The sequence below is a fragment of the Macadamia integrifolia genome, chromosome 13 (assembly GCF_013358625.1).
Source record: "Macadamia integrifolia cultivar HAES 741 chromosome 13, SCU_Mint_v3, whole genome shotgun sequence".
Lineage (NCBI taxonomy): Eukaryota > Viridiplantae > Streptophyta > Magnoliopsida > Proteales > Proteaceae > Macadamia > Macadamia integrifolia.
In genome coordinates this window covers 12,316,705-12,336,826 of record NC_056569.1, presented here as the reverse complement: position 1 = coordinate 12,336,826, position 20,122 = coordinate 12,316,705, and the positions used below count along the sequence as shown (strand labels likewise).

At 43.1% G+C, this 20,122-nt stretch overlaps 1 protein-coding gene across 2 annotated transcripts in view; it reads right to left on the bottom strand.

Moving 5' to 3' along the window:
• LOC122059670 (ribosomal RNA small subunit methyltransferase H) overlaps positions 1-20,122 on the bottom strand; it is a 47,608-nt gene that overhangs the window by 23,771 nt on the left and 3,715 nt on the right. For both annotated transcript variants that reach the window (XR_006134105.1, XM_042622620.1), the window contains exon 2: positions 5,903-6,151. Coding sequence is in view for 1 of the 2 variants with exons in the window: in XM_042622620.1 (XP_042478554.1) it covers positions 5,903-6,151 (249 nt within the window). In the remaining variant the exon portion in view is untranslated. The remainder of the gene's footprint in view (positions 1-5,902; positions 6,152-20,122) is intronic.

Here is a 20,122-nt window from a genome sequence, read left to right as displayed (position 1 = left end):
AACTCCCATTGACCAAGACTGAGAAGTGAGGAGTAGCAACGCAGTGATGGATCCAATTTGTGAAGACTGGGGGAAATCCCATGAAGTTAAAGACCAAAGTAATGTAATCTCATGAGTCAAAAGCCTTGTCGATATCAATCTTCATAAGGGTAGCTGGGGAGTGGGATTTTCTATCAAAGCCTCTGACAATCTCATGGCAAAGAAGGATGACCAAGACTGAGAAGCGAGGAGTGGCTATGCAGTGATGGATCCAAATTTGTAGAGGGCAGCTGGGGAGTGGGGTCTATTAGTGGAATTTGATACAGTTAGGGAATACAAGGTTCCCCTAAATTTCTCGTGCGATTTGGGGTCTCGGTTGAGGTGCTCAATCGATTTGAGAAGTTCCATTACTGCTGGCTTCAAGTTTATTTCGTGGAGTCTAGAGGTTGAAGGCAAGAGTTTTGAAATTACAAGGAAGGACAGACTACTTTAATTACAGAAAACCCCCTGTCCTCGAAATTATATTCTAATATTCCCCTCTTCTATTGTAATTCCAGAGTACCCCCCTCTTCTAATTTTTTTATTTCAGTTTGACCCTAGTATCTATTTCCGTCTCTTCTAAGTGCTAGAGTTGTGCCTGAATTTCCAAGAATGCCCTTACTTCTTTGAAAACTGGTTTAGTTGTTAACTGTGGGCCCCCTAAGCGATCCGACTCCCTCAGATCCGCATCAACAGACTACTCTAATTAATGGATACACCAAAGTCCTTTATTTACTCAGAGAGGTAATGGTACTATCACTGCTCTAATTGTCTATGTGGATGACGCTGTGGTGACTGCAAATGACAGCACTGAGATAAACAAACTGAAGTCTTACTTGGCTCAACAATTTGACAGCAAATACCTTGGACCTCTAAAGTACTTTTTGGGGATTGAAGTGTCAAGGTCTAAGAAGGGAATGAATATTTGTCAAAGGAAGTTTGTGCTGAATTTGTCGAAAGAAACAAGAATGTTAGGTTGTAAACCAACAAACTTTTTTATTAAGACCACAAATTAGGAGTGGTCCGTCCCTTGTTGATGCACGAAAATATTAGAGACTCGTGGGGAAACTGATTTACCTCTCTCTGACTAGTCCGGATATCACCTATGCAGTTGAAGTGGTGAGTCAGTTTATGCATGCTCCCAAGAGTGGAAATTTGGATGTTGTGTATCGCATCCTCAGGTACTTAAAGTCCTTCAAAAGAAAAGGATTGTTGTACGTCACCACAACCATTTGAGAATTGAAGGCTACACTGATGCCGATTGGGCTGGCTCCATTTTTGACAAATGGTCTATATCGGACTATTGCACATTTGTAGGTGATAATCTAGTCACATGGAGGAGAAGTAAAAAAGAGTCTGTTGCGGCTAAATCAAGTGCAGAGGTAGAGTTTAGGACAATGACTCATAGAGTATGTGAACTCCTATGGTTGAGACAGTTGGTCCAGAAGTTGGGATTTGACAATGAGGGATCTATGCGGCTCTATTGTGATAACAAGTCTGCTATAAATATTGCTTAATCACATGCAACGTGACCGAATAAAGCACATTGAGGTAAACCAACATTTCATCAAGGAAAAGATTGACTCTGGTTACATTTGCACTCATTTTGTGAAGACAGGTGATCAGTTAGCAGATATATTCACCAAAGGACTCATCCCCCACCAGTTCAGTATCCAGTCGTGCAAGCTGGAAATATATGACATTTATTCCCCAACTTAAGGGACAGTGTTAGAGGTTATGTAATAGGGGTACTTTGGGAACTGGTTTATTCACTTGTTGTCTTGTGTTTTATTTTTCTTTTTTTTTTTACTTTTACCTCCCAGAGAGGTGTATGAAATTCTTCCTATCATATTAATAAGCCAATATAGATGAGGAGAGCTCTCTCTCCTATTCGATTGCACACATCTCTTTCTCTTGATCCTTTCATCTTCTTCTCTCTTCCTCTTACATTTCCTCTCCTCTTTTCTTCTCTCTTACTTGATCCTTGCTCACTTCCACCTCCAGCCTTAGGCCCTCCTCATCTTGCCTTCCAATTTCAGTTCTGGAACTTGAATCCCCTAACCTGACTATTAACCATCCCAAACTTCACCTTCTTCACCCGCCTCCCCTTGTGATGCACCACCCTATCTCATCCCTTGAACCAGTTCCCCCTAAAAGCTAAAGTTCCCTCCACCCCTACTGTTGACCAAAGGTAGCTCCTCCTTCATCCTCCCCACAATTGCATATGCTGACCATCACCGCTATCAAAGCCCATCTGTGTCCTGTAATAGCCAACAGCCCCCCCCCCCCATTGAGGGCTTTCATTGAACCTCCCATGCTTCCTAATGAATCAAAACCCTGTCTAGAACTCCTGGGGTCTCAACTCCGCTTCTAAACATGCTGAGGTCCATTCGCATATCAAATTAAGGATGCCGGAGCGGTTCAATAGATCGACCCGAACCCGTTCGAAAGCCCAGACCAAGAACTGGATCCAAGTTTGGTAGTTGATCAGTAGGATCGTTAGAATATTTATAGTATTTGGCAAAGATATGTAATCTTTTATTATGGGTTATTTTCTGGGGTAGCTAGTAGGCAAGTAAAAATTTCTAATTTTAGTTTTATTGTGTTTCTATTTTATTAGACTTCAATTTAGGATGCAATTAGGTGTTTCTATTTCAATTTAGGTCTTCATTAAGTTCGTTCTTATTTTGGTTTAATATAAATTAGCATGTAACACAAATTATTGGAGATAATTTTGAAGAATAAGGAATTAAATAAGTTATGGCCAAAGCCTGTGTGGCTGTGTGCTCTCCCTCCCCCTCCCACTCTCTTATTCTCTTCTCCTCCTCCTTTGCAAGAATTCCCTCCCCCTTCTTCTATGCAATCACTCTCCCTGCCCCCTTCTTCCCTGGGATCTATCTATCTCCCCTCTCTTCTTCTGTCTTTCTTTCTCTTCCTGTAATTCCTTTGCTGAAATCCCTTGCTGGGCGGTGCCCCCCCACCCCACCCTTTTCTTCTTCTTTCTTCTCTTCCTTCCTTTCCTCTATTCTGGGTGATAATATCAGATTAAAAGAAAGCTTTGCTGAAGTTAATTCCCAATCATTTGAACCTGTGATTGGGCTTGACGGTATCCTGACCTTAGGCAAATCAATCTCCCTGACCAAGATCCAAAACTCTCTCATAGCTCGAGTGTGCAACCAAGTTTCAGACCCACAACTAAAACCAAATCTAAGAATATCAATAGGTTCAGTTGCAGAAATCTTCCAGTCTAATATAAAGTCTTCTTGTCCGATTTTCGCTTGCATCTAGAAGGGCTTTGGGCTTATCCGGTTCAGTTTATGCATGGCAAAAAGGGGCATTGGAATGGTCTTAGCCCCTGAATATTCAGACGAAAAAAGAAGGGTCTGAAAGAGACCATTCAGGTGTCATCTCCTAAATTTAGCTTTGTTAGATGCTTATTGGCTGAGTTTCATCACATGGTGGCTCAAAGTATATTCCGCTGTTCTCTGGTTTCAATGAAAGGGAGAAGAAGACTTCTACTAGATATTTGCTTCCTTATGTTGAAGCTCCAGTTATGCCCTTGCACTTTAGGTTTAACCTCCCATTATCCATATTTTATCTTTGCTTCCCAGATTACCCTTTAGCCTACATTAGATATCCCTAACACTTTGCTTCTCTTCTAAGTGAATCCCAAGGAAATTACAACTCTGCCACTCAATTGTGATTTTCTGTTTAATTACACTTCTGCCATTACTCATATAAAACTCAAATTATTTACTGATCTGCCGTTATCTCTTGATACTTGAGTATTTACCATTTGGATGGGTCCAAATAATGCGGCTCTCAATGGGGAGAAAGGGAGATTTGTGATTAGGTCAAAATGAGACTCCATGCCTCCTATTTATACATTCATATATAGAAGCCCTAACACAAGCGAAAATATGGAAAATGCCCCTAATATACATCATAAAAAAATTCAGTAGGGGGCTCCCGCTGGCCAAACCATTCGGCTGCGAGAGGGACCGCTAGACTTAGGGTAGAGAGAACAGTGCTTCCCTTGCTAATAACATGGTTCGAGAACTCACCAAGATCTCAATTTTCTTGAAGTCTTGAGACGAGATGACATGTGATACACAAAAACTCGACCAAGATGTTGATTTTGGACTGAACTCTCAGTTCTTTTTTCGGTTTCAATGTGTCGGTCAAAACTAGTCACATGACCCACTATAAAATCCAAATTTTGACGAGACTAAATCGAAATTTCAACCAATCTTGGCTTGTTTTGAAGCAAAGTCCCCAAATTTGATTTTAAGTGCAATTTCTTGCGAAATCACACCCACAGTAGCTTGGCGCAAGTGGATGCACAACTCAACATCAACAAGAACACTTTATGGTAACAAATTTTTCTCAAGAACTTTTTTTTCCCAAAAAAACATTATGAATACTTGGTTGTCGACTCTATAGTTTTATACGTGAAACAATATTCCCCAATCTATGGCTTGACAGAGTCTTAATTGTTTTCTATTTTTAACAATTTTTTCCCATAAAAAATATTATTTCTTGCAAAAAAAATATATATAGTTAATAGTCATTTTTTTAACTCATTTTTATACACGTTGGTCCGACTCTCATTTCAATACTAAGAGACTAGGACTCTACAATAGGAATAAGGCAAGTCATCCACTAGGGGACTACTATACTACCTTTTTTTTTTGTTTGGGTGAATAAAAATTGCATTACGAAAAGAAAGGGGAAAGGGGAATATACAAGTATACAACCCTTGAAGAGGGGAAGAACAAAGAGAGAAAGAAGAAAGAAGCCCCCTAGAACACAACAATGAGCATGTTCCTTGGGGAATGATACACTGAGCGAGACAAAAGAAGAAACAACTAACTTAAAGGTAAGATCAAAAGAGATGGCATTCCAAATCGAATAAAAATATCTGGAGTTAGAAGTCCATCCACGAAGATTACACTCCATCTAGATGTGACTGATAGTGCACCAAGCAAAGCTTCCAAGCAATATCACAAATAGAGTTTCCAGCATAAGTCATATCAACCCATATCCATTCCCTGGAGAGCGGGAGAAGGCGTCTTCTAGCAGGCCAACAAGAGGAGATAATCTTTTCTAGAGAAAGGAAGAGAAAGGGCATTCGAAGAAGAGATGATTAGAGTCTTCTATACTACTGTTGTATACTATAACAAATATGTATGAGGCCTAATTTATTAAATGGTTTATAATTTCACGTCTTTTAACACCTAATGCTTATTTAAGTTGTTTTACTTGAATTATATCATTTATATAGGTTCAAGTAGTACCTAAAATTGTGTGGAATAGCCTAGGGTAGAGATCGTATAATTATAGACTACCAACATATGGTCCGAAGTCAAAGTACCATATGGCCATATGGCCACCAAAATCCAACTCCGAGACTTGCTGTCAAAAAATAAATGGTTTCGGCGAGATCTCACCAAATGTCGGTTTTCAGCCTGCTCGAAACCATGACCCAAACCGAGTCCTCAAACCAAGGTTGATAACATCAACACCCTTGAAGTATGATATACATAATTATATCAATTACAGACAAAGAAATTCAATAAGGTTAGTCAATTAATCATCAGAGGAAGGAAATCAGTGGTTTCCTGCATGTTATTGGGTCTGCTAAGATTAATTAATAGGACATGCTCCCTCAGATTTGCAAACAAAGCTACTTGGCATGCTCATAAGGCTGATACCCTCAACTTGATGCATAGGAAAGGCATGTACCACTGTCATGCCAGCTCACATCAAGGCTCCCACCAGCACTGAATCTCAAATAACTTTGAAAGACAGGTACATCATAAAGCAATGAGCTTGAAATAGACTTAAAAAAAAAAAAAAAAAAGGGGCAATTTAGAAAGGAAACCTGCATAGATGAGATTCCCAAGTCCATTAAGAAACCATCAACTCCATGGATCAAGAGCTTCTCATCAACATCACAGAGAACAGATTTGATATCCTTGAAATTTTTCAAAAAGGTGTACACATTCAAGTTTGAAGCTAAGTTGCAATCCTCATTCAAGAGAGCATAGATCTGAGTGTGAGCCTTTTCATGTGCCAAGGGATCAACATCCAATCCAACAAATAGCTGCATTTCTGAATGGGCATGAATTATCTGTATGTTTTTCATTATAAAGGGGAAAAGCCTTATCAGATTTAATGCATTAAGCGAAGACAAGAGTAAAAGAAAATTCAGAACCAACAAGACATCCCTAATATATACAACAGCAGGGAAAAATAAAAAATTAGGGAAGACAAAGGAAATAGAGATCTTAAGTGGGTTCCCTGTGCAGAAGTACGTCTAATTTACATTTCATTCATCTACAAGTCCATTGAATCATTAGTACTTAATGGGAATGGACATAAACTAGTAGAATGTATGCCTACAGGAACATGAAACCCATGCCTATGGTGAGGAATGCAAAGAATGTCTTTTTTTTTTACTTTTCTTCTTTTTTTTGGGGGGGTGGGGTGGGAGATTCAGGTGGTGCCATGGTGTATTATATGAATGGCAATTTATTCATCCAAAAGAATGGCCGTCAAGAAAAAAAATTATGAACAGAACCATAATAGTCAGGAAGAAAAGCGTAACAACAAAAAATAAATGCATCAACTATGTGGAAGTGTGGAACACAACTACAAAAACTAAAATCCGTTCTCCTTGATATGTTCCCACATATAGCTCCCCTCAACAACACCCACTCTGGCTAAAACTTCAGCTAGGGTATTAGTAAATCTAAGACAACTGGAATGAGTTCATGCTGTGACGCCAACTAACAGATCCTATTTGAAACCATTGCATTCTATTTATAATATAATATATATATATATTAAGGGGCATCATTTGTAATTACCATTTGTGGTTACATACTATTGATACTATGATCATTTTCATTGATACAAGTAACAATTACCAGGGTTGTAGGAATCACTTTCAGTTACCAAGTCATCAGGATAAGAAGGCTTAGTGAATTAAGTTGATTTGAATCATATATTAGGTATTTACACTTGATAGATTTATCATTTGGGTCGTCAAATGGTTTTTGTGAGAGAAAATGTCTTATCTCTACAACGTAAAAGTGAGAGGTCAACTACCTATTAAGGACAGTCTTAGGCTCAAGTCCTCACCCCCCCCCCCCAAAACCTAAACCTTTGACCTCCATGTTCAATGACCCTGGGGTGGTACCGCCACCACTGGAAGACCCTCCTCCTACCGCCTCCCTCTCTATCTGCTGGTCTCCTAACTCCTTGAGGGTCCAGCCTGGTCCTCCCTTTTTGGCCACTATATTTCCTCCTCAGGTGCAGGCATTCCCCTGCACTTTGTTCCCCCTACCATGATAAGTGTTGTGTTCTTGAAGGAGGCCCTCGGAATGTGGGACGCAAGCCTATTCTTCTTAGGCAATGAACTCATCCTCTTCAACTCAACCATGTAGACCTCAGCTCCATCCCACTTTAGGTCTCCTCCTTGGTTTGCCACTACAATTTTGGTGTGAGGAAGAATTAAACATAGTGGGATCTGTGATTGGTAAACCCCTTTACTCTGATGGGAAAGCAAAGTCGAAAGAGAGGCTGGCCTTCGCTAGAATCTCTGTCGAAGTGTCCGCTGACTCCCCTCTACCCTCCTCCATCCAAGGCATTGATGATGAAGGCTTTTCATTTATGCAGGAGGTCTGCTTCGACCAGTCACCACCCCATTGTACCGTTTATATGCTATTTGGGCACCGTTAAGGAAACTGCTCCTCTAAACCTATTTCCCACCCTTCTACTCGCCCTCAACCTCTTACCCCGAAACCTCTCCTCTACCCACTGGTTTTCAAACTTGTCCTCCTGATCTAGGGAACCGTACAATTGGAACCCAAAAATCCATCAATCCCCTCTACCCTCCACCTTCTCTTCCTTCCACCGCCTCTCCCAGCATCTCAACCTCCCCCTCATTGTGGCCAGCGTTGTATCCAGCAACAAAAGCAACTGTCTTCGTGCCTCTGCCTCCACATCACCTTGTGGCCATGAGACTACCTCCTCCAACCTACCACTGGCCACTGCCCCTGCGACCATAAGTCAGAACCGATTTCAGGTTCTAGCCTCTGAAGATGTTAGCTCTGAAGTCTCTGCCTTCTCTGTTCCCCCTATTTGTCGCTACCCCACGTAAGTTTCCCAGTCAACAACCCTTCCGTCTTGTTGACTCAGACCACATTAAGGCTTCCCATATCTTCCCCTACCATCGAGAAGATCAACCCCCCTTTGTCTTCTCTTCCCCCACTTCTTCTTCTCCCTTTAAACTCCCCTACGGTGGTCTCCCAACTTTAGTGACTCAGCACCAGTCCTCTTGCCCCTCTCCTCTTACCCAAGTCTCCACCGCTCCCACTCAAGGGGTTGACCCCTTGGTTCGACCCATGAATAATGTAAACAGCCCCACTTCTTCTCATCCATTCTACCCAACAAGGAAACCACTATTCACCTCCACCTGAAACAATCTCTATCCTCCGCATGCCCTCCATTGGGCCTGCAAGGCTGCAACATCAACTCTCCCTCACTCCCCCAGCCCTTCCGCCCATTAACCACTTCAACCCCCCCCCCTGGAGCTTATAGCTGTCATCGCACCATGACTCCTTCCCCCCTTCCCACCCTCTTCCAAGGACCACTTGCTGCACTGCACCATTGATTGATGTCTTGCTGCTTGTTATGGAACTCTGGAGGTCTTAACTTCACCTCTATACAATCCGATGGTCGCTCCCGCATTCAGTCCCCTTCCTGCAAAGTTCTGCTCCCTTATTGAAACTCAGATTAAAGAATCCAATTCCTGTTGTGTTGCTACTGCTATCACTCCTTTTGGGTCTTCTCTTTCAAATTATTCCCAACACCCCAATGGCCGCCTTTGGTGTCTCATGGAAACCACCCCTTCTTATTTACGGCCATCTATGCCTTAAACAGTGCCTTGGGCAAAACCTCCCTCAGGGTAGATCTTTACTGCATTGCTCCCCAAGTTGGCTCCCTCCCCTGGGCCTTGGGTGGGGACTTTATTGCAATTTGATTTGTCATGAGAAGATAGGAGGTGACTGCCTCTTGGATTCCTCTATAGATGCTTTCAACAACTGCGCTGAAGAAATTGGTATGGACAACTTGAGATGGACTGGTTTGAAGTTCACTTGGAATAACAGAAGATCTGGCCCCTCCAGAATTGCCTGCAAGCTTGACAGAGTCTTGGTGAATAAACCTGGCTGAGTTCCTTTCTGTTTTCCCCCGCCATTTTTTACCCCTCAGGTATCTCTCATCGCAGCAGCCTAATGTTTCATATAGCCCTAAATCCTTCAAGTTCTTTGACATGTGATCCTCCCACCCTTGTTTTTTCTCCATTGTCTCTGAAGCCTGGCTATTTCAGTCCCTCTCCATCTCTCCCCTCTTCTCTCATTTGCCCATAAGCTCTGGAATGTTAAATCTACCCTCAAAGGGTGGAATATCTCCACCTTTGGTAATATCTCCTCATTTGTCTCTGCTTGCAAAGCTACCTTATCTGATATTCAGCTACCACACCAATATGATGTTCATATTCCCTCCCTGGTTGCTAAAGAGAAAGTTGCCTCCTCTAATCCTCTTTCCCTTTTGGCTCAAAAAGAAAGATTTCTTAGACACAAATCTCATATCAAGTGGTTGGAGCATGACAATTTGAGCACTGCTTATTTTCACAGATCCTAGAAAGCCAGAACAAACAATTCCATCGTTTCCCTTAACTCCCGTGTTGGTCGCCCACCCCCCCCCCTAAAAATTCGGTGGAAGAGATCAAATATGTCATCATCAATTTCTTTGTGCAGCTCCAGCGCCCCTCTTCCCCCCATCCCCCCAATGTTCCCATCCCAGATGTCCTTCTCAATAAGTTCATTCCACCTTCTCTCCTCCCTTCCCTCCAATCCATCCCCTCTAAATCCGGAGTTCTATCAGTTGTTCTCTCCCATAAATCCAACCATGCTCACGGCCCAGATGGTTTCAATATGGGTTTTTTTCACCTCTTGTTGGGATATTAAAGTTGACCTCATCAAAGCCCTTTAAGGATTCTTTTTTAATCAGAATAGAATCAAAGGGATCAATCATACCTTTCTTTACCTTATTCCTAAAAAAGAGGGAGTTTCTTCCATGTCTAACTTCCGCCCCATTGCCCTTTGCAACTGGCTTTACTAATTCATTTCAAAAATCCAAGCCAATCGGCTAAAATTGGTTGTTGACTCCCTTATCAGTTCCAACCAATCAACTTTTGTTCTAGGTCACTACATCTCTGACAATATTCTCCTTGGTCACGAAATTGTGAGAGGCTTTCACAAGAAAAATCATTCCCTGACTGCTCTCATGAAGATAGATCCATAAAGCTTTTGACTCTTTGAGATGTGACTTTATTAAAAAAGGCATGCACAAAATATCCTTCCCCCCTAACTTCATAGAGTGGGTCTTCCATTACATCTCTTCCCCCCACTTCTCTATCCTTGTCAATGGCAGTCTTACCAATTATTTCATCTTAGCCCTCAAAGTATTTTCTAGATGCATCCAATCCCATAATGACCAACAGCTTATTATTCCTCTCCTTAAATGCAAGGCCTTGAACCTCAACCATCTTGCCTTTGTTCGTGACCTCATGCTTTTCTTTGAAGCTGACCCCTTCTCTGTCCAGCATTCCATCTCTTGTTTGACTTGTTTGAGGCAGTTCGGGTGTATGTCGGGGATTTCCATTAACCTATCCAAGTCCCTTTTGATCTCTCTAGTGTTTCTAAGGAGCTCAAGTCTTGCTTGAAGGAGTAAATTAGATTCTCCATTGGCTCCTTACAGGTTAAATATCATGGGTTGTCTTTGATCCTTTCTAGGTTGATTATCCACCATTGCACCCCCATGCTTGAACTTATGCGCAAAAGACTCCAACTCTGGAGGGGGAAATTGCTACCTTATACAGGCCATCTTGTGTTGGTCAGATCGGTTCTTCAATCTACCTTTATTGGTCTTTGGTCCCCTTTAAGCTGTCATTGCGAAACTTGAGGCGCTCATGTGCTCCTCTTTAGAAAGGTTCAGACTGCTCTAGATTCCTTCACCCCATCTCTTGTGCCTCAGTTTGCCTCCCCAAAGCTGAATGTGGTCTGAGGTTAAGGCGCATAAAGGACATCAACTCGGTTAGTGTTGTCAAGCTGAGCTGGAGAAGGTGAAACTTGATCGTTCCTCTGTAATTTAGTCTGAAATCAGGTAGCTTGGTTGTATAATGTTCGTGAAACCTTCACCCCTCCCATGTCTGACCACCTTCAGTAGCTAACAACGCCGAAAACACCCTGTCCTCCTCCCTCCCCTCATTCACCCCTTCAGGCACCCCTTCAGATACCCTTCTCATCCTCAATCCTCCCTCTCAACTCCTATCCTTCCCCCTCCTCCTAACCTGACCTACCCTTCTAAGACTTGGGTCTCTGTTGCTAACTCCAACTCTTATCCCTCTAGATTTGGACACCTCCTCCATTTCCTTCTCCCCCCTTCCTTCTTAGATGACAAGAAAGTTGGTTTGTGCCCCTCCGGGCTCCTTGAACCTGAGATCCTCAAATGGACGAATTGCTTGATCGGACAGTTCCTTCGAAGCAGGCCCCATTCAACATCTTTAAATCCTCTCTTTTGGAACTCTAAAGAGTTGCTGGTCCCTTGGCCACCTATCTTCTTGACAATGGCATCTTTATCTTCAACTTCTCTGAAGAACGAGACAAGCTCAATGCTCTGTAATGTGGTCCGTGGCAAGTTGGGAAGAAATCGATCTTCCTCAAATGATAGGATCAGTACACCTCCCTCTCTAAAGTGGATCTTTGCTCCATCCCAATCTGGATAACCCTGCTGAACCTCCCACTTCATTACCGGTGTGCCAAAGGGTTGAGCTTAGTTGAATCTGTTATTGGCAAGCCTCTGTTTTTCGATAAGAGAACTAAACTGATGGATCGGTCTTTTGCAAGAATATGTGTTGAGGTTGATGCTGAATCCATCCCACCTTCCTCTGTTACCAAAATTGATGAAGAAAGTTACTCCTTCCTACAACCGGTGCTTTACAAATGGATCCCCCCCTTTGCATGATCTATAAACTATTAGGCCACCACACAAAAAGCTGCTCCCTTAAGCCTGCTGAATCTTCTGAAAACCTCCCTACTACAGAGGATTTTGATCCTAAAGATCTAGCCGAACCGACCTCCCTGGATCCTGTTCGGGGCAGGAAAATACATCGTCGTCGCTGATGCAGGCGCAGGCGCAGCTTCATGGCAGTCCCTGATCCCAACCATGGTGCCTCTTCTCCGGCTAGGGCTCCCTCCATCAGTCCACCTTCTTTAGACCAGCAAAGAAAACCAATTCTCCATACTTCAATCTGCCTCTGATGTTGATGGAGAGTCCCCTTCGAACTCTATCTCTAACACTGACTCTAAAGAAGGCGAGATCTCTCAGGGATCCTAATGCAGGAGTAGATTACAAGTAAACTACCCCAGCATTTTATAACCCCAAACAAGACACAACAACTAACTTGATAATAACCAGAAATAGGACCAGGAAACAAAAAAATAAGACCATCAAATAAACCCCCAAGGATACAATACCAATACAGGAGCAAAACCAGTCCAAACCCCAACCCGATAGGAGAGAGAAAGGCCTACTATACAGCTGGAGAGAGAGAGAGGTGCGGCCAGGTCTGTAGGGCTCCAATTGAATTGCACTCTTGGGCATAGGTAGTCCCTAGGAAGGGTACAAAAACCCCCAAAGTTGAGAGGATTCCGATAGCTGGCTGTGAAGTTACCAACTTTCTTGATCTTCTGACCTAGGAGAGAGAACTGCAAGATTCTGCAGAATAACAACTGGTTGCCTTGAATGGTTCTTCCAAGATGGATCTATTGATCCATTAATGATGTGGAACAGCCCCTAGCAAGACCCGGTAGATTAGACTTCAAATGGAGGAGATATTCGAGATCGATTGGACTTCAAAACTGGAATTCCTTTGCTGGTCGATTCTGATTTAATAGGGCTTGACAGATCTGAAAACTCTCTTGGAAATCTCACAGCAACAATAATTAGGAACAGAAAATAAAATAGAAAAGAAGAATAGAACCGATGGGGGATTGAGAAGGGTGAAAAAGAATTAAGGAATGGGTATCTACCCCTCAGGTTTTGGGTATCACACCCCTCAAAGGTTTAGGCATCTCACCTCTCAATAACAGCTTTTAGCTAATGAGTAATCACTCAATATTTCATTCATTCAAATATGAAAATATGAGTACGTGGGCTCCTCTATTTAGAGAGGGCAGAATAGCAATCATAACATAACTAGGAGCTATTTTTCAAATAGGACTAGACACTCCTAGTGGGACTTGGACTCATAATAGGAGTAGGACTATAACTCCAACATGACGTAGGACTAGAACTCCAACATGGAGTAGGTAACTAACCAGTCATTCACTAATAGGGAAACCTAAATTTACTCAAATTGAAATAACAAAGGAAATAGACTCAAAACATGACTCTAACTAATCCCGTTTTCCTACTTTCTGCCCATATTTTAGGCCCATTAAAGTAGCACATTATAAAGAGAACCTATGGGATCAAAGGCCCAACACATACATAACCCAACCCAATGCTTATCTGCAATAAAATAAGCCTATTAAGTGACTTATCTACATCATATCTTCTACATCTGGCACGCCTTGGGCCTTCTCTACTAAAGTCAATGCGCCTCCCTATACTGATTTTCCTTCCAGTGATGTCCTTCGATCAAGCAATACTTCCATAGTTGGCTCCTCCCCCTTACACGCCACTGCCTTCACCCCTCTCATCCCATCACAAACCATCATGTCCCCTACCACCTTACCGCCTCTTCTCCCTCCCCCCTTCTTTATGAGAATTCCCACCACTGATCCTCTCGTCAATGTACGAACCCTTCTCCTCCTATCCTTAACCTATCCGAATCTGATCCATCACTAAACCCGTCATCGCTGCTCCATTTGTCATACCCGGGCCATGACCTCAACTTCCATCCTAACCACATACCAACCCACTGCACCCTTTCGGGTCCATCTCATCAGAACCATTTCCAACTTCTCACCCACCACCTCCCCTTCCTCTGTCTTCCCAGACTCTTCTTCCTCGCCCGTCGGGGCATTCCCTCCCTCCTATGCTAACCCTCCGGGTGGTACCACCTCTACTCCTCTCCAGTGGTCATCGCAGACCCCCCTTGAGCTTGCTCCCTACCCCCTCAACGGCTCCTTTGCTACTGCCTCGTCTCCTCTCATGCCGACCACCATCTCTGCCTCCCTTGCACTTCATCAGCTCCTCCTCTCTAGTCCTCGTAGGCCCATCCTGAGACCATCAGCCTGCTTGCCAGTTAGTCTATTCTTACCACATTTGCTTCACTTGTTGGATCGAATTTTACTGCCACGTCCTCCCATGAGCTCTCCACTGTAGTTACTTCTTCATTCACCACTTCGCCTAACCACTCCCTAGTCATGGCTAAGGTTGTTGAGGCCACTCCTGCTATGTCTGCCATATCTGCACCTCCCAGTGTCTTCGCTCTTGCCACAACTACTTCTGAGTCAAGCCTTCCGCCTGCCCATCTCGCTCCATCAACTCAAGCTCTAACTTCTGAAACTACTACTGCCACATCTTCATCCCTCATTACCACTGTTGCAACTGTCAATTCTACTACGTCTGCATCCTCTTCCACCTCTTCCGATTGCTTGACGATCCCAAGTACCAAATCTGGACATGCCGATTCCTCTTCAAAGAAGAGTGTGCCCCCTAGAAGCTCCAGCTTCCAGGATCAAGGCCAATAGCTCTGGTATTCATCCCAAGAGCACTATGATTAAACCCGTTAGCTCCGGACAGCTATATCTGTTGAAGGAACACCAGCGTTGTAAAGGTTCAAAACCCACAACTAGCATTACTAAGCCTTCCTCCAGCTCCCTTGAGCTCCTAGTGCTTCTCCCCTCCCCTTCCCAATGACCCCTGGATCATTTGGAACATTCGAGGATTGAACTCATGGCTAAGCACTCTATTATTCGATCGCGGCTCCATTCTTCTAATGCTGAGATTTGTTGCCTTCTTAAAACTCGTGTCCTAGATTCCAATGCCCCTCGCATTGTTGCCTCTATTGCCCCTTCCTAGTCACTTATATCCAATTATTCTCATTGCCAAAATGATCGAATTTCGGTTCTCTAGAACCTTCTTAAGATTCACGTCTCTTCCATATCCTCTTCTTCCCTAGCCATTCACCTCTCTATTTTTAATCCAGGAAGCTCTTCCTTTTGCTTCTTCTTGGTCATCTATGGTCTCAATCGTGCCCTGGATAGAATCTTTCTTGGGTTGACTATCACTCCTTTGCTTCCACTATTGGCTCCCTCCCCAGGTGCCTTGTTGGAGACTTTAATGTTATTGAGATTCAGCCATAAAAACATGGCGAAGCCCCCATCGATCTCCCATCTATTGAAGCTTTTAATTCCTGCATTAACGATATTGCCATGAATGTCCTTAGATGGTCTAGTGTCAAACTCACTTGGCACAATCGTCGAGCTAGTAACGAGCGTGTTGCCTGCAAGCTTGATAAGGCCCTTGTCAATGAAGCTTGGTTGAATTCCTTTCCCTCCTCTACATCCTTCGACCTGCCAGGTATATCTGACCACATCCCCATCTCCCTCTTTGTCCGCCTCTACATCCCCTTAGGACCTAAACCCTTCATATACTTTGAGATGTGGTCCCTTCATCAAGACTTCAACCCCGTTGTGAGAGAAGCTTGGGATATCCTTGTCCAATCTTTCTCCTCTCCCATTTTAGCCTTTGCTAAGAAGCTCAAAAATGTTAAAATTTCCCTTAAGTCTTGAAACCTTTCCGACTTCAGTGATATCTCCTCTAGAGTTTCCTCCTGTCGTGACAAGCTTGATTCCATCCAATCCACGCTTCAATCTGCAGATTAACCCTACTCTCGCTGATCAAGAGAAGTTGGTTTTCCTTTGAGCTCTCTTCTCTCCTTACTCAAGAGGAAACCTTTCTTAAGCAGAAATCCAGAATCAAATAGCTCACGTTAGGTGATTCTAACTCAGCTTTCTTCTATAGATCCTTGAAAGCAAGAAATAATTCTAACTCTATCCATTCTCTCTCAACCAAGGATGGCTCTCTCCTCTCCTATCCTAAGAAAATCAAATCTAAAGTCATCTCCTTTTTCTCTCACCTCTTCCACCCTCCTCCCTATCCCTCTGCCCCCTTCCCCCTCAGATTAATCAGTAAGCTCATCCCTGATCACCTCTTGCAAGGTCTTCAATCCATCCCGTCGGATGAGGAAAGACTTTTTGCGATCCTCTCCCACAAAACCAATAAGGCTCTTGGGACTGATGGATTCAATATGGGATTCTTCTCCTCTTGTTGCGACATCGTCAGGGATGACTTCATCAAACCCATCAGAAGCTTCTTCCTTAATCCCAATCAGATCAACCTTATAAAGCACACTTTTCTCCGCCTCATCTCTAAAAAGGGGGGAGCTTCCTCCATCTCCGATTTTAGGCCAATCTCCCTATGCAATCTCCTTTACAAATTTATTGCCAAAATTCTTGTCAATCGAATCTAGTCGGTTGTTGATTCTCTTGTCAGTGAAAATCAATCGCCCTTCATTATGGGAGAAGTATCGTCGATAATATCATCGTATGTCATGAGATAGTAAGGGGTTTTGATAGAAAATCTCACTCCCTTGTTGCCCTTCTCAAAATTGACATTCATAAGGCTTTTGACTCAATAAAATGGGACTTCATCTCAAAATTCTTCATCCAGATATCTTTCCCCTATGTGTTCATTCACTGGATCTCCTCTTGCATATCCTCCCCCCGCTTCTCCGTTCTTATTAACAGAAGCCCAGAAGGGGAGCTACTTCCCTTCAACTGTCGATATCAAACAGGGCTGCCCCATCTCCCCCTTTCTCTTCTTTCTGGCCCTCAAGGTCCTACCATATCGATTCAATCTTCCACCGACCTGCACTTAATCTTTCCCATTCCCAAATGCAAATCCCTCCTTCTCCTTATTCATTTCGCTTTTCCCGATGATCTTATGATCTTCTCTAAAGCAGACCCTTTCTCCATTTCTTCCATTATGTCCTCTCTCCAGATCTTTGAGAGCAAGGTTTAAGATCTCGCTCTTGACCCCCATCTCGTTGATCCAATAAAGAGAGATCTGGCGAGATCTCACCGAGATCATGTATTTTTTTCCGATTGACTCGGTGATTGGTCTCGGTGAGGATAAGGTCTTTGTAGGCCCTGAAACTTGGTATTTACCCTAATTTAGGCCTTCTAAACACAATGGAAACATCAGTTTTTTAAGAATCAAACCTAAAATGTACTTTGACTTTGTATCCTATGTAAGTAGTCTCCAACTCTTCGGACACTAGGCCAATATACTCTATTCCACAATCAACACATGACACAACATAATCATAAGAATTTAAAAGGCATTATAGATAATTAATTTATTTTTTAAAATTAACATTGATGACTGATAAGTCACATTCACATACATTGAAAATTAAAGTAACTCCAAATGTGGATGAGGAGGTAATATCCTCTACTCTTTAAGCTTCAATGAGTGTAGGAATGGAAATCCTCAAGCAAAAGCACCAAAATCATTGCTCCTTACTATTTTTTTCTTAAAAAAGTAGAGAGGCGAGATCTCGAGATCTTAGTTGAGTTTTTGTACAACTATAACTTGGCATACATCTCATCATGCCTTTTTGAGAAGATATATTAGCGAGATCTCGCCGAGATCTTAAACCATGTTTGGGAGTCTTTCGGGCCTCCATATCAACCTTCTTAAATCCCATCTCTTCCTCTCCGGCATCCCTGAAGCCTCCAAAGCTCGTCTCCTTGAGCTAACTGACTTCTCCCTTGGTTGTCTCCCCAGTCAAGTACCTTGGCTGCCTCTTATCATAGCCAGGCTCACTTGCCCATCACTACACCCCCATGCTTGACCTTATGAGAAAAATGCTCCAACTTTGGAAAGGCAAACTCCTATCTTCTGCAGGTCGCTTAGAGCTCACCAGATCTGTCCTTCAATCCATATACCTTTATTGGTCTGGAGTTTTTGTCCTCCCTAAGTCCACCATTAAATCTATTGAATCTCTCCTTTGTTCCTTCCTCTGGAAATTTGTTGATTTGGCCAAGTTCCTCCACCCGATCCGTTGGACCTCTATCTGCCTTCCTAAATCTGAAGTAGGTCTGGGGCTGAGGCATATCAAAGATGTCAACATGGTGGGAAGCCTCAAGCTTATTTTGAAAATTGTATCCAAGTAAAACAGTATATAGGTTGCTTGGTTCATTCCTACCTCCTTAAGCAGAACTCTTTTTGGACTGCCCCCAGGCCCTTGATGCTTCTTTGGTGTGGCGCAATCTCCTACACCTTAGGTTCATTGCGCTTGGCCTCTTTTCCTATACTATTGGGAATGGTACCAAGAACTCCCTCTGGCTCAACCCTTGGCACCCCTCTAGAGCGCTTCTTTCTTCCTTCACCTCAAGAATCATTTTCTCTTTGTGTCTAAACAGAAATGCCACGGTTGACTCAAACATTTCCAATGGCACTTGGTCCCCCCTCCCTCTCCCCCTTCTCTCACGAACATCTGGTCTACTCTCCCCTCTCCCTCCAGGTCACCGTGGTAGAGAGGATAAAATTTCCTGGATTCCCTCCCCCTCATGTCTTTTCTCCTCCTCTACCTAGGACCAAATTAGATCTAAAAGCCCCCTTGCCCCTTGGCACAAAATTATCTGGTTCAAAGGTCACATCCCTCGGCAAAGCTTTACAACCTAGCGAGCCATCACTAACTGCCTCCCAATGCAGTCTTTCCTCATCTACTGGTATATTCAAGTTCCTCCCTTTTGTTGTCATTGCTGGAATAGTATAGAAGATGTCGACCATCTCTCATTCCACTGCCCCTTCTCCTCTAAGATTTGAAAGAGGGCCTTTAGTAAATGTTGGTCTTCTCGAACAGCTATTCTCTCGCTCAATTGACTATGGATATAGGTCAATACGACCTTTACTGGTTCCTCTTCTGTGACGTCGCTAGTAAGCTTGCTTTTTCTGCCAACATCTCCCATGTTTGGATGGAGTGAAATCTCCGTAGATGGACATCCAATTCCAGATCATTCGATCAGATTTGAAAGGCCATCTACTTCAACGTTAGCTCCAAGCTCTCCTCCCTCCGTAATGCAGATTTGAAGACCTATTCTAGGAGGAAGAAGAGGGTTGACCGTAGTGGCTGAATGGGTCGACCAAGGCTGGTTTATTGGCCCACGGTTTGGGCTATTAATGGGGTCATTAGTTTCTAATTTCAGTCATAGATTAGTTTCTAATTCCAGTTGTTTTACTTCCTACTTTACTTTTCCAGATTTAGTAACTAGATGTTAGTAATCTTCAAGTCAGTTTTTTAGTAACTTTGGAGTTTCCAAATTGTAAACATTCCCCATCATTATTATAAATAAAAGAGAAGGCACACTACAGCCCACGATTTTGAATTATTGAAAAAAGAAAGCTTGCTGCTGTCGCTGGTCTCTGCTGAGGCTCCCTTCTGTCTGATCAAGGTTTAGAGACTGGTGTCTGGTCCAGTTGACACTTTGCGGTGTGAAGCCCGAGTGGATTTCTCTACTATTCTCCAAGTAATTTTCTAGCATTATTCTCAAGGTCTGCTACTGCCAAACATTACAGGTATTTATCTTTTTTCTCACAACAGCTCTGTCCAAGCAATAGGTATTCTGGGGAGGATTTTCGACCTTCTGTTCTGGCCTAACCCCTGTTCATCTCTGGCTGAAATTTTGGCAGGAGGTTACCCTCCTTTAGAGAGGACTCGACCCAGCTTGGAGCCTAATCTGGTCGGTGGTTTGTGAGATATCAGAAATCTCTGCCTTTTTGTCCTGCAGTGGTTTTATTGGAACAAACCCAGAATCGATTGTCAAGGCAGTCCTGTTCTGTCTCTGTGGTATCTACTGTTGATCTAAGACTGTTAGTCTACTAATACTGCTGCTGGTTCTTTTCTATTTGATTAATACTGATCTGTTCTAAGTCATCTTGGATGTGGAAATCG